Below are 12,984 nucleotides of genomic sequence, written 5' to 3' on the forward strand. Positions count from 1 at the left end.
ATGAGATAGGAGGAACTCCTGGCCCTTTCCTTCTGCCATTCCTGGAATGCCCTTGGACTGGCTGGAGAGCAGGAGCTGGCCTGTGTGGGTGAGGATTTGTTGTGCTTCAAACTCTCTTTTTTAAGGACTGCCTGTTGAGAAGAAACAGGAATTTTCTGTGGGGAGGTTGAGGATGCTGAAGTTCAGAGATAAGAGAGGGAGGTGAAGAAGGCAAAAGGTCAAGACCAACCTCAAAGATCAAGAGGGAGAACTCAAAGAGTTCAAGGATTAAGATGACAGAGGGTGAGAGCAGCACAGGGTCAGGAGAAATGGGAGAGGAGTGTAGCAACAAGATTTTCCAGGAAAACAAGATGAACTGATATGGGAAAAATTAGGATTTATTCCCAGAGGAGATAACAGATAAACTAGTTGGGTAAAAGGCAGCAGTGGGATTAGGCTACAGATCAAGCCACAAATTGGGGTCAAAACCCCCAAAAAGCTTTGCTTAGGAATTTAAATAATACCAGATTCACAGATAATGACTGTGAAATGTGGAGAATTAGCCAAGAATCAGTAATTAGAAAAAGGATCCCCAGGCAACAGAGTGGAATCAATTCATCAGTCACCCTGAGTGAAAATTAGCAAACAGTAAAATTCAGCAAAAATAAAAACACAATTTAAAAAATTAAGACTTTGTGCACCTTGGGCCAGTCACATTAATGTAATTTTATGCTTTTGTAGGACTGAAATCTCTACAATTCCATGACATCCTCAGCCTCCTTTAGACATTACACACAGGAACTTTGAGGAAATCCAACCAGAAACAGAACCCAGTGATGGGACTGCACCACAAAACAAATCACCAGCAGCTCAAGTCCATGGGGGTTTAATTAAATTTCATTGAAATGCAAGAAGAGCTGCTCTTCAATCCTTTCCCAAACAGCTCTGATTTTGTTTCCCTCATCATAATGGAAGAAGGTGTGTAGAAATCCCATTGCCCTCCCTAAATCCACAGGTCTGCTCCACAGTTATTAGAGTGGGAATCAATTCCTTGCCAAAATGAAACTGGAAGTAAACAACTTAAATCAACACATTTGTTTCATTTCTTTTCCTTCATTTCCTCCAAATTTCGCATGCTTATTCACCCCAGGTATTTGCATTGCCACCAGGATCCAAACGCATTTCAGAATCGATCAGGAGGAATAAAAAAATGCACATTAATTCAATATATTCAGCCACTTTTCCAGTCACCTGCTATGAAATGTATTTTCTTTTTGTGGTCTAGTCTCAGGAGGAGACTCTACATCTCCATATGAAAATGCACTTCAAATTATCACTGGAAACCAACTTTACTGGAAGGGAAATCACAGAAAGCATTGGATTTATTCATCCTCAATAGACATTTACTGGAACAGGTCATTTTCCCAGTTTAAACCCCTGAATTCACCAATTGCTTCCACTTTGAGGGTTCTGTGCAGGTGACAACAAGCCCTGAGTTTGGCAGGTGAATTAAACACTCATATTCCCTGTTATATCCCCATGGATTTTGGCTGTGGCTGGGAAATATCCTCCTTTTCCCTCGATTTCTCTATCAACTCCCCAAAAGGTACAAAAAAATGCAAAATTTTGTCAACCCACATGACACAAACTCAGCCTCCATTCCCAGTCTGCTCAACAAGGAATTCTTGTGAATCACACTTCCATAAGATCAAATCTTTGCTCCAAATATATTTATTAAAGCAGCAAGTGAACTTTCACTCTGTGCATAAACTGGGAAAAGGTGAAATCTCAATTTTTGAAACATCAATAAAAACTTTTCCCAAATGAAAAAGAAGCTGCCTTGAGCCACTCACCTGGGTTGCCACTGTCTCCTTGACAACAGAACTTGGAAAATTGGGATAAAACCTGTATTTTACAATAGGAATGCAAAATATCTGCTCCCTAAGTGCAGAAATCAGTATTTTTTACTGTTTAATAGAATGTCTGCTGCTAAAATTGACGTGGCTGGAGCCGCTTGAGCCTATTTCAGCTTTGCCTGGAGGAAAATTTTACAGGACCTTTCCACTGCCTCCAACTTATTCCAGGATTTTGGACAACTGGTGACTAAAGAGGAAGGTGTGAGGAATAAAAATAAATCACATCCTGAATTCAGAAGATGGTAAAAGTTGAGATTTCTGAAGGATGAAGCAGATCAAGAACTGCCCCTGCAGCAGCAACACTTCCATCAATCTCTCGTGCAATGACCCCACTCAGAAATGTTGGATTTTTCCCAGGTATTTTGTGCTTTAGAGCAGATTCTTTGGGAGCATCTCTTATATCAGTAAAAAAAAAAAAACAAAAAAAAAACCCAAAAAAAAAACAAAAAAAAAAAAAAAAAAAAAAAACAAAAAAAAAAAAAAAAAAAAAAAAACAAAAAAAAAAACCAAAAACCCAAAAAAAAAAAAAAAAAAAACCAGGGCAAGGCTGGGAAATGTAATCTAGGTCAGATTTTTAGCACAAGGCACAGTTGATCCTTTCCTTACCAGGCAAGGACACAATGATCACAAAATTTCTTCGCCAGGCTTTTTAAAACTTTGAATTCTACTTTGCATGGCTTTTTCTGCAGGAATTTGGTAAATGGCATTAGGATTTACAAACAGAGCAGTCTGACCCCAATGGAGATGGGATCCCATCCCACACAGGGAAAATCCTGGGGCAGCAGCAGCTTAAAGCTGGGAAGATCCCATTCCAAGGATTAAGAAATGGCTTTTTCCATCTTGAGGACACTTTTCAATTCCCATTATTACAACCCAGACACTGCAAATGCCACCCTGAGAAGGGGGAACTTCAAATCCATCCCCAAGACCTCTGAGGGGATGTTTAAAACCAGAGAGGCACAAACACTAAGTGTGAGCAACCCCATTTCCCAAGAGACATAAATTCCCTGGAAAAGGACCCAGCCATACTTGGAGGAGGTCTGGGGATGGGAAGAGGATCTCCCCATTTTCATGTTTGATCTTTGCTTTAAAGCTGGGTTTGAACCATTGATCCTGTAGATCTCCAGCTGATATTCCCAGCATTCCAAACCTGATGGCCATTCCTTGGGTGGCTCTAGGTGTCTCCATCACCTCATAAAGTGTTCCTTTCTTTTTTTTTTTTCCTAATTAATCCCTGGCAGGACTCACTCAGCAGGACCTGCAAGCCAACCTTGATTGTCCCAGATTCCAGCAGGTGTCACTGTGGGCAACACTATGGGAAAATCCAGCAGGGGAAAGGTTGCAATCAAAGGGAAAACACTCATCAAGGTAATAATTAATTAGGTTTTCCTCAATAGAATTGCTGATTGTATCTTTTCCCTATTTTTACAGCTAAAAAGGCATTGCTTGGGTTAATTTCTTCAGGGTTGAAGGGTGGAAATCATGGAATATTTTTGAGCAAGCCCCAGACTGGATTTTCATTCTGGGGTTCATTCCCACCAAAATTAGCCCATAAGTGTCTGTAAGTAGTGATTTGTTGGTGAGAATTAGAGAATTTTGGAAACTCCTGAACAAACTCCCAAGAGGACATGGTCAAAAGACCAGAGAGCCACATGCTCTCCTTCCAAGCTTCTCCCAAATAATTCAGCACTGAAAGCAAAGCCCTCAGCACAGAACAGGAACCTCATCCATGGGAAGATCCATCCCAAAAATTGTTCAGCTCAAGCTGCCAGCAGCACTGCTTGGGAAGAGGGGCTTGAGCTGAGCCACCTCCACCACAGTAAAACCCCTAAAATGCCCAAATTTTAACTAAATTTCAGTCAGAATTAATTGATTGCATTTTCTCCACCTAAGAAGTGAAGGACAACCATCAACTCATCAGTCCCAAGCTGTCTGCAACAAAGAAAATGCCTGGAAAAGCAGATTCCATGGGTTCCTTGCCCCAGGGTGGCTGCAGAGCCTCTGGGAAGCGGGAACAGTAAACAAACAGATATTGGGGAATTAGGAACAAGGCTGGATCAGGGAAGAGACAACTTGGAGCTCCTCAGTTCTCCCCTGTGACCTCTCTGTTGTCCCAGGAGCCATGAAAAAATCCACATCCATCCTGTGTGTCTCTAATAGGTGCAAATCCACCAGGGCAAATAATAAATTATGGATTTGCTTAAATCCTCCCTTTTCATGAAAAATATCTAAGATCACAGCAAAAAATGTTTTGTTTTTCTTTTTTCCTTTCTTTCATAACTGTGTCGGATCAGCTGGAGAATACACTTAGAGAGCATAAAAAAATTAAAATATCTCATAGATAGGCTTAATCCAACTGGAAACAGGAAATATTTAAATCCCAACACCTGCATAACCTGAGTGGGGCAGCTTTAGAAATTAACATTTTATCAGTGAGTCCTGAAAACCTGATCATCCACTCAATGTACCAATGCCAAAAATAATAACAAATGAAAGAAAATAAATCCTGGAATGAAGGAAATTTGGGGAAGCTTTTTTTCTGTTTGATGCTGCCTTTGCCACATGTCCTGCTGGTGATCATATAGCAGTGCTGGAATGGCTTTTCCCACCACTGGGAGCTTGATTGAGGAGAAGAAGGTGCCCAAAGAATGGGTTAAAGCTGGGAAAGTGCTGGGAAGGCAGCTGGAAAACAGGGAACTACAGAATTCTCTTGGGGGAAGCATGGTTTGGGTTGGAAGGGACATTAGGGATTATCCTATTCCACCCCCTGCTATGGGCAGGGACACTTTCCACTATTCCAGGTGGCTCCAGCCTGGCCTTGGGCACTGCCAGGGATCCAGGGGCAGCCACAGCTGTGCCAGGGCCTGCCCACCCTCCCAGTGAAGAATTTGTTCTCTGAGAGCTGAAAGTATCTTAAAACTCCCAACTCCAATCCTTCTGAGTGTCCTTGGGATTTTCGTGGAGATTTCCATGCATCGAGGTGCTTCGCACAGGTGGAGGAGATGCAATTCCCTAGCTGGGGTGCTCTGGCCAAACTCCAGTGGATTTTACAATAAACACTTGAAGGAAATCCAACAACCCAGCTCCTCTGCTTGGGGTATAGCAAAGGAGCCCAGAGACAAGGGCAGAGGGACTTCTGAGAGTAAATGAGATGTTAATAAACCCCCCCTGTCTCCAGAGGAATCCAGCTTTGCATGGAAAGCTCTGGATAAAAATCCCTCTGATACCACTGGGATTTTCAGCCTGAACAAAAGCTGCTTCTTGAGAGGTTTCTAAATTCATTTCATAAATCTCAATTAAAGAGAGAACACCCTTCCCTGCCTGCAAAGTGCATTTGACAGAGGCCAAAAGCTGCTCACTGCACCTGACACAAACACCCAGCAGGTCCTACCAGAAGACCTGAAGTTCCCACATGTGCCAAGAGCACGGAACTCCAGGAAATCTCTTCCCATGAGTTCAGAGCAAGGATTTTACTGGGGAAAACCAGGAGGGATTTGATGCTAAATCAAATGGGAAGAAATGGCAACAGATTTTCTAACCCAACTGCAGTGAGGTGTCTGATCTGGGATGTGGAGCTGCTGGAGCAAGTCCAGAGGAGGTCATGGAAATGCAATGAGGGCTGGAACCCCTCTGGAGCCAGGCTGGGAGAGCTGGGGGTGCTCACCTGGAGAAGAAAAGGCTCCAGGGAGAGCTCAGAGCCCCTGCCAGGGTCTAAAGGGGCTCCAGGATGTGGAAACCCAGAGCACTGAGAATATTTCTCTGTCTGCTCTGGGGTCCCCTGATCCCTAGGGGAGCCCTGACTCTGACCCTCATTCATGGAGAAAGCTTCCTGGACTTCAAGATAGACTGGAACCCACAAAAGTGTGAAACAGATTATAGAGAGCAGTGCAGGTGTGAGAAATTTCTTGGTGAGAAATTGAGGTTTGGGATTTTTAGTGTGCTGTGGATGGAAGCAAGATGGAGGGCACAGGGTGTCACCCTGAGTTTCTTCTTCATGCTGCTTCTTCCTCCTTCTCCATGGGTTTGTGGCATTTTGTAGTTGGGCAGAAAAGTCCCCATTGCAGCTCTTTGGGTTAAAAGGGAAAATAATCCAGGTGTCAGCTCTTAATTGGGTAGTTTAGTCTTAAAATACCTTGGAACAAGAGATTGTTGGCCATTTGGTGCCTTCTAATGAAAAGCTGCTGAACTCACAGTAGTGAGACTGTTTTACTGATAAGAAATAATAAACACCTGAGTCTGAACATGAGCTGCTGTCTCAAGTGCCTTCAATCCAGACCCAGAGAAACCAATACAGGAGAGCTTGAGAGGGACTGGGGACAAGGGATGGAAGGACAGGACATGGGAATGGCTTCCCAGTGCCAGAGGGAAGGGATGGATGGGATATTGGGACATTAGGAAGTAATCAGGGTCCCAAAGGTCTTCTCCACTGCCATCACCTTTTAACAATAAGATTTGCAGAAATGGGGAAGAAAAACCCCAAGTTCTGCCCCATTTCTACCACTGCAGGAGAGCAAAGGATGAGCAATAAACACGCACAGAGACATTCCTGACAAGAATCCACAGAAACCAGGGAACACTGAACTCCTTTCCTGTGCTAACACAAGCAGGAGATTATTTTTAATTCCCTTCACGTGGTCTGTGCCCACATTAAAGAAAATCAAAAGGAAAATTTAACTCCAAACAACACATTTTATCCCAATCCAAAGCTAGAGCAGCTCTTGCCACTGACTCCATTGTATTCCTGCACTCCAGTTTCTCCAGCTGCATTTTATTTTCTAATGCCTTTTCCCCCAAAAAAGCTTTTATTTCCTGGTGCACCTGCAAACCCAAAGCTGTGTTCTCATGAGCCCTGTTTAAAAAATTAATGGAAATACAACTTGAGTCAAAATTTTGTCCATTTGTGATGGAATCAGGCGGGACTGAAGCTGATTTGATGCCCCCACAGGCAGCATTACCCTCTCCCACAGCTTTTCCAGTGAGCACTCCTCAGAGTGCTTCTTTTGATAAAAAAATATCAATAACAACATTAACATATTTTTTCTTAACCAAAATCTTTTACTCTTCCCTGTTTATTTTGAATTCTCCCTCAAATCTGATTTCTGGCTCTGTTTCACATCAATACCTGCCTTGGTGCTGGCAGAGGCTGCAGGACACACCAGGGACCTGATTCCCTTTATCCAAGAGCCATCCTCACTCCTAAACAAGCCTAAAACCCACAGATTCTATGGAAAGCTAATTAATTTTGCACATTTTCCCTCTCCTATTCACTGCTGCCACACAATCCCACAAAGGCAGGACTGTGTTCAGCCTCTGTTAATTAACCAAAGGCATCCCAAGGCCACCTGATCCATACTAATTGGGCAGTGTGGAGCAGGAAGGATGCTTTAAGGCCCAGGACAGCTCTGAAGGCTGAATTAAGCCATGAAATCTCCTCCAAGATCCCACTCTCCACCAAGAGCCACAACAGGAGCTCCACGAGCAGTAGGGAAGAATTTTGGGTTGTGTTTTATTTTTGTTAATATTTGTGAATTTTGAAATTCAGTCTTTCATTGGAATTAAAATGAGAAAATTAAAATGAAAGGAAGGAACAAGACAAAGGCTGGCAAGTGACACTCAGCACACAAACTGAGCTGCTGAAGTGGCTGCAGACAGGAGCTGGGATCCCAAATTTCAGCACCCAGAGTGGCAGGAAGAGCCTCCACCCCTGGCAGACTCTGCCTGTGAGGTTCAGCACATTTCTCTGCCTCTCCCCTCAGTTTGGCTCTGCTGTTTGTCCAGGGATTCACTGGGAGCCAAGGCCAGGCTGCCTGGTGCTGCAGGAAACACATCACTGGCAGTTGGATCTCAGTAGTACATTCAAATAAATTAAAATTCTGAATATTAATGCTTCCAGTGAAAGAATTCCCAAAACACACACTGGCAGATGTGGGAACAACATTCCTTGTCACCATCATATTTTCTGAAAAATCCCTTTGCCAGGATTTCTTCTCCTGGGAAGCTGAGAAACCTCAGAGAGAAATGAAAACAATAATTATCTGATTACTTCCCCTGTGTTTTGCTGCTTTGGAATGTGGTTTGGACATTTTTTACCAACAGGTCATTGTTTGATTGGTTTCATGTGAATTGTTTTGACTTAATGACCAATCACAGCAAGCTGTGTCAGGACTCTGGAAGGAGTCACAAGTTTTCCATTATTATCTTTTTAACCTTCTGTAAGTATCCTTTCTCTATTCTTTAGTATAGCATTCTTTAATATGATATAATAAAATAATAAATTAGCCTTCTAAGAACATGGAGTCAGATTCATCTTTCCTCCCCACAATGGGAGATCCTGAAATTACCACAATTCCCAGCACTTCCAAGCTGTGGCTGCCCTCCTGTTAGCCCAGGAGGAGTTAATCAAGTGCTCTACAGCTGGATTTAGGGCAATTAGCCAGATTTATATTTAAATATCTATTTATACCACAATTATGATAGATAAATATTATATATTTCAATGTTATAAAGTGTATATCTATATATTTCATTATATATATACTTTTTATATAAATATTTATATATTTATGTTATAAAGTGTATATATATATATAGTATATTATTTATTTCAATGTTATAAAGTATTGTCAGAGAATCACAGAATGTTTTGGCTTGGAAGGGACTTTAAAGTCCATCCCTGTGCCATGGGCAGGGACACCTTCCACTATCCCAGACTGCTCCAAACCCTGTCCAGCCTGGCCTGGAGCACTTCAAATTTCTATACTCCCAACAATAATCCATAAATATACACACATGTGGTGTTTGTGAGGTCCCCAGGACGAGGTGAGAGATGAGAATCTGACTCCCAAGTTCTCAGAAGGCTGATTTATTATTTTATGATATTATATTAAAGAATGCTATACTAAAGTACACTAAAGAATAGAGAAAGGATACTTACAGACGGCTTAGCAAGAATGAATAATAAAAACTCGTGACTGACTCAGAGTCCAACACAGCTGGCTGTGATTGGTCATTAATTAAAAACAGTTCACATTCCAAAGCAGCAGAACAGGGAGAAGCTGAGGCTTCGCAAGAAACCCTGGCAAAGGGATTTTTCAGAAAATATCGTGGTCACACACACATAAATATCAAAGCTGTCTCAAACTCTGGATACACAACAAAGGAGGCAAATCCACGTGACGTGGTTTACACCTGACATTATCTGCACAAGAAACGGATCTGCAGGGTTTTGTAAGCAAATCTCGGTGCCTTTGTCACTGTCTCTGCTGCTCCAGCTGCTCAGATTCCTACACACAACATCTCCCATGGATTACCAGGCTAAATCCCAAACAGCCAAGGAACAGGATTAGGAAATGCAGATGAAGAGGCCTGGGTTGAAAATGCCAACGAGACCTTAATTCCATCTCCTCCTGTGCATCTGCAGCCACAGAACTTTAAATTCTGTCTGGGGCACCAACAGCACCTGGAGCAAATCCAGAGGAGGCCTTGGAGTTGCTGCAGGGCTGGAGCCAGGCTGGGAGAGCTGGGGGTGCTCACCTGGAGAGGAGAAGGCTCCAGGGAGAGCTCAGAGCCCCTGCCAGGGCCTGAAGGGGCTCCAGGAGAGCTGGAGAGGGACTGGGGACAAGGGATGGAGGGACAGGACACAGGGAATGGCTTCCACTGCCAGAGGGCAGGGATGGATGGGACATTGGGAATTAGGAATTGTTCCCTGGCAGGGTGGGCAGGCCCTGGCACAGGGTGCCCAGAGCAGCTGTGGCTGCCCCTGCATCCCTGGCAGTGCCCAAGGCCAGGCTGGAGCAGCCTGGGACAGTGGGAGGTGTCCCTGCCATGGCAGGGGTGGAATGGGATGATCCTTATTGTCCCTTCCACCCCAAACCAGTGTGGGATTAGTTATTCCAGCTGCCTCCAGCTCTCCGAGTTCCTGCCTCTTTCCCTTTCCCTGAAAAACCCCAATTCTGTGGAGCTGGGGCAGATGTTCAGGCAGGTAACATCTCCATCCCTGACATCCAGGCAAAGGGATCCTTCCTTTCAACAGGAGTAGGAATTTGGAGCTGGGGAACAAAATTGAGAAGAATCAGCTGTAGGCACAATCCAGAATGTGAGATCAAATGGAAAATTACAAAATCATGAATACCTGGAAGTGGCTTCAGAGGAGAAGAAGTCAAGGAACCTTAATTACATCTATAAGTATCTGAACATTTGATTTGAGATGGAAATCCTACAAGTTTTACATTTGAATGGCACAGAGAATAACCTTTGAGAGGAAAAGTACTGCCAAAATGTGAAGCAACTTAAGGATGGGAAAGAAATCCTGATTTTGTGCCACAAAACCCAAATAAAAATGAAGGGGGGAAAACAGGGAGAGGAGGAAATGCCAGCCCAGATCTCTGAGCACTGCCCAGGTCCACCAAAATCTCATTCCATTCCTCAGCCATGCCAGGAACAGACTCCCCATCCTACTCCCTCCAGCAGCTTAATTCCATTTGCTAAATGCAATTATCCATAAAGACTGAAATTATTGGCAGTGTTGGTGCCACCCAGATAATCCCTGTGTGAGTCACCAGACACTTTTTTTCCACAGAATACTAACAATCCCATGATCCAGAGGGGTTATTCAATACTTCACAGGTGTAACCTATGGAAAGGGGACTGTAGCCAGGTCAGACTTTATATCTAAATACACAGATTTAAGAGTGACTTTTTATTTTGAATTTATGCAAAACACAGCCTATTCACTCCTAGACAAACCCAGAGAAAACAACACTCATTCCAAACAGAAAACTGGGAGCATCCACCCTAACAATCCAGATTTATTCCCCATAAATGCTGCTTTTGTGCCTCATTTCTTCACTGATATTTATTAAGAATTTTTTTTCCCCAGCTGCCACAAAACTTGAAGTGTTTCTGGAAAAGTTTTATAGACTTTATTCTCCTCCTTAACTCTTGATAAGGAGCTTAATGCTGGTGATGTGATCCAAGCAAATTCTCATTGGGAGTGGGGTTTTGAGATAGGCAGATGGAATTTACAGCAGAGGGAATTCATATCCTTTTTTTTTTTTCCCTTAAATCAGAGCATTCCCTGGCAGTAAAAGGAATAAAGCTTATCTGTGAATATGCAATTATTCAGGGTGACAAACAGCTGATTTGTTGGAGCCACAGAATTTATCCGGGCACTAAATAAAAAGGCAGAGAAGGAACAACACCCCAGCAAAGCTCAGAAAAAAAAGGAATTCAAATCAACTCTGATGTCAGCAGCGCTTTTCCTCCAAATCCACGGGAACATCTTCCCTGATGGAGAGGCGGGGATGAAGAAAAGCCAGCAGGAATGAAATAAATTACTGCCACACACTCATTCCCTGCACTTAAATCACCTTTTGGAAGGGTTTATTAACGACTTTCTGGGATATTGAATTCCTCAGGCTCAGAAGGGAGTGTTATGGGAATAAAATATGGGGGGAAACTGTGAAATGACCCAAATATTTTACATCTGTTTATAGGGCAAGGCTGGGGGGTTTGGGTATTTTTGGTAGGGTGCAGCTTAGGGTTTTTTGCAGTTTGAGGGGCTTGTAAGGTTTTTTGTGGGTTTTTTTTCCAGAGGTTTGTTTTGGTTGGTGTTTTGTGGGTGATTTCTTTGTTGTTTGAAATGGACTTATTAAAAGCCTGATCCTAACAAGACCCTAGTTAAAGCCCAACTTGACCCCAACATCTCAACACTGCTGCAACTCTTTGCAGAGCACCTTTTCCACAACACTTTTAAAATAACCTTCAACATAACCTGGTCTCATTTCAGATTTGATGGGACACTTTTCACATTCCCCTCCTCCCCACCACTCACCCAGAGGCTGGAGAAGCTCACTCCCTTCTGGACACCACAGGAAATGATTGATTGGATAAAAATCCAATTAAAAATATATAAACCCTATTCAAAACTAGATTAATTTTCCCCACAACTCCTCTCATGGCTTTCCTTGGGTGCCAAACTGGGGAGCTGCTCTTTGGGGGGAAAAAGAAGAGGCTGGATATTGCCAGCAGAAGGTTCTGAGCTCATGAAATCTCAATATTCAAAGCTCTTACCTCTTCCAGAACATCTGCAAGCTTGCTGAGGATCTCCTCGGGAAGGCTCTGGAATGTGGGAACGCTGCAATAGAAAAGAAACCTCAATTAATGGATCCCTTTAACCAGGGCACACATCCAGCTGCTTTCCTCCTCTCTGTCTTCCTGAGACTCCTCCTTCATGCTCTGGGGCTGAACTGGGAAAAATATAACAGAAAGCTGCAGGATGGATTTGGTGATTATGGGAGATCACTGGGATAAACCTCTGGAAAGCCATCCCTAGAGCTGGTAATCTATAGGAATAAATCACATGGACTCCATTTTCTTCATGGTCAAAAAAGACCCATCTTTAGTCACATAACTCCTTTTTATACAGTTTTACAGAGCTTGTGTGGGACTGTAATTGGTCAGTAGCTTTCTTACCTATTACTTTATTGGTTATTAACAGGTTGTTATTCTGTATTGATTGGTCACTCAAACTCTCAGTGTGGAATGGAGGAAAAGTTTTTTGTGAGAGATAGAAAAATTAAAACCATCTAATGGTGCAAAAATAATTTATACAGGTGCTGGTTGTTTTTCACCCAGGAATAGATTGTTATGTTCATGAACTGCTCACACCAGGATTGCTTCACATGGGAACTTGCAAAGGGCTAGCCTGACAAGGCCAGCCACTGATTTTAGGAGCAGGCTTGACTTTATGAGGCCTTTATGATTTTTCTAGCTTACTGCAACAGGATCCATTCAGGATCCACTGGAATTCCTGTGTGCCACAAACCTGCTCAGTCATACTCCTTCCTGCTCTGCTTCAGCCCCCCAGAAATAAATTGCAACCCAAAAAAGATTGATCAGGGAAGCAGCCCCAGAGAGAAGAGTGAAACCACCCCTGGATGGACAAAGCACAGCATTCTGCAGCACTGAGTCCCCATCCAAGCTCTCAGGGGTTTTCTGAACATTTCCCTGGTGGTTTCACACCCAAATTTGTGCCTTTTCTTCAGCCAAAAAGGTGACTTTCTCACTTGTTTGGCAGCAATTCCCTCAG

The 12,984-nt window shown here is 43.1% G+C and overlaps 1 protein-coding gene across 2 annotated transcripts in view; it reads right to left on the bottom strand.

The window, feature by feature from the left end:
- PRKG1 (protein kinase cGMP-dependent 1) overlaps positions 1-12,984 on the bottom strand; it is a 389,824-nt gene that overhangs the window by 100,520 nt on the left and 276,320 nt on the right. For both annotated transcript variants that reach the window (XM_063164082.1, XM_063164081.1), the window contains exon 5: positions 11,967-12,030. In XM_063164082.1, the coding sequence (XP_063020152.1) occupies positions 11,967-12,030 (64 nt within the window). The remainder of the gene's footprint in view (positions 1-11,966; positions 12,031-12,984) is intronic.

This window comes from Melospiza melodia, chromosome 9, assembly GCF_035770615.1.
Source record: "Melospiza melodia melodia isolate bMelMel2 chromosome 9, bMelMel2.pri, whole genome shotgun sequence".
NCBI lineage: Eukaryota > Metazoa > Chordata > Aves > Passeriformes > Passerellidae > Melospiza > Melospiza melodia.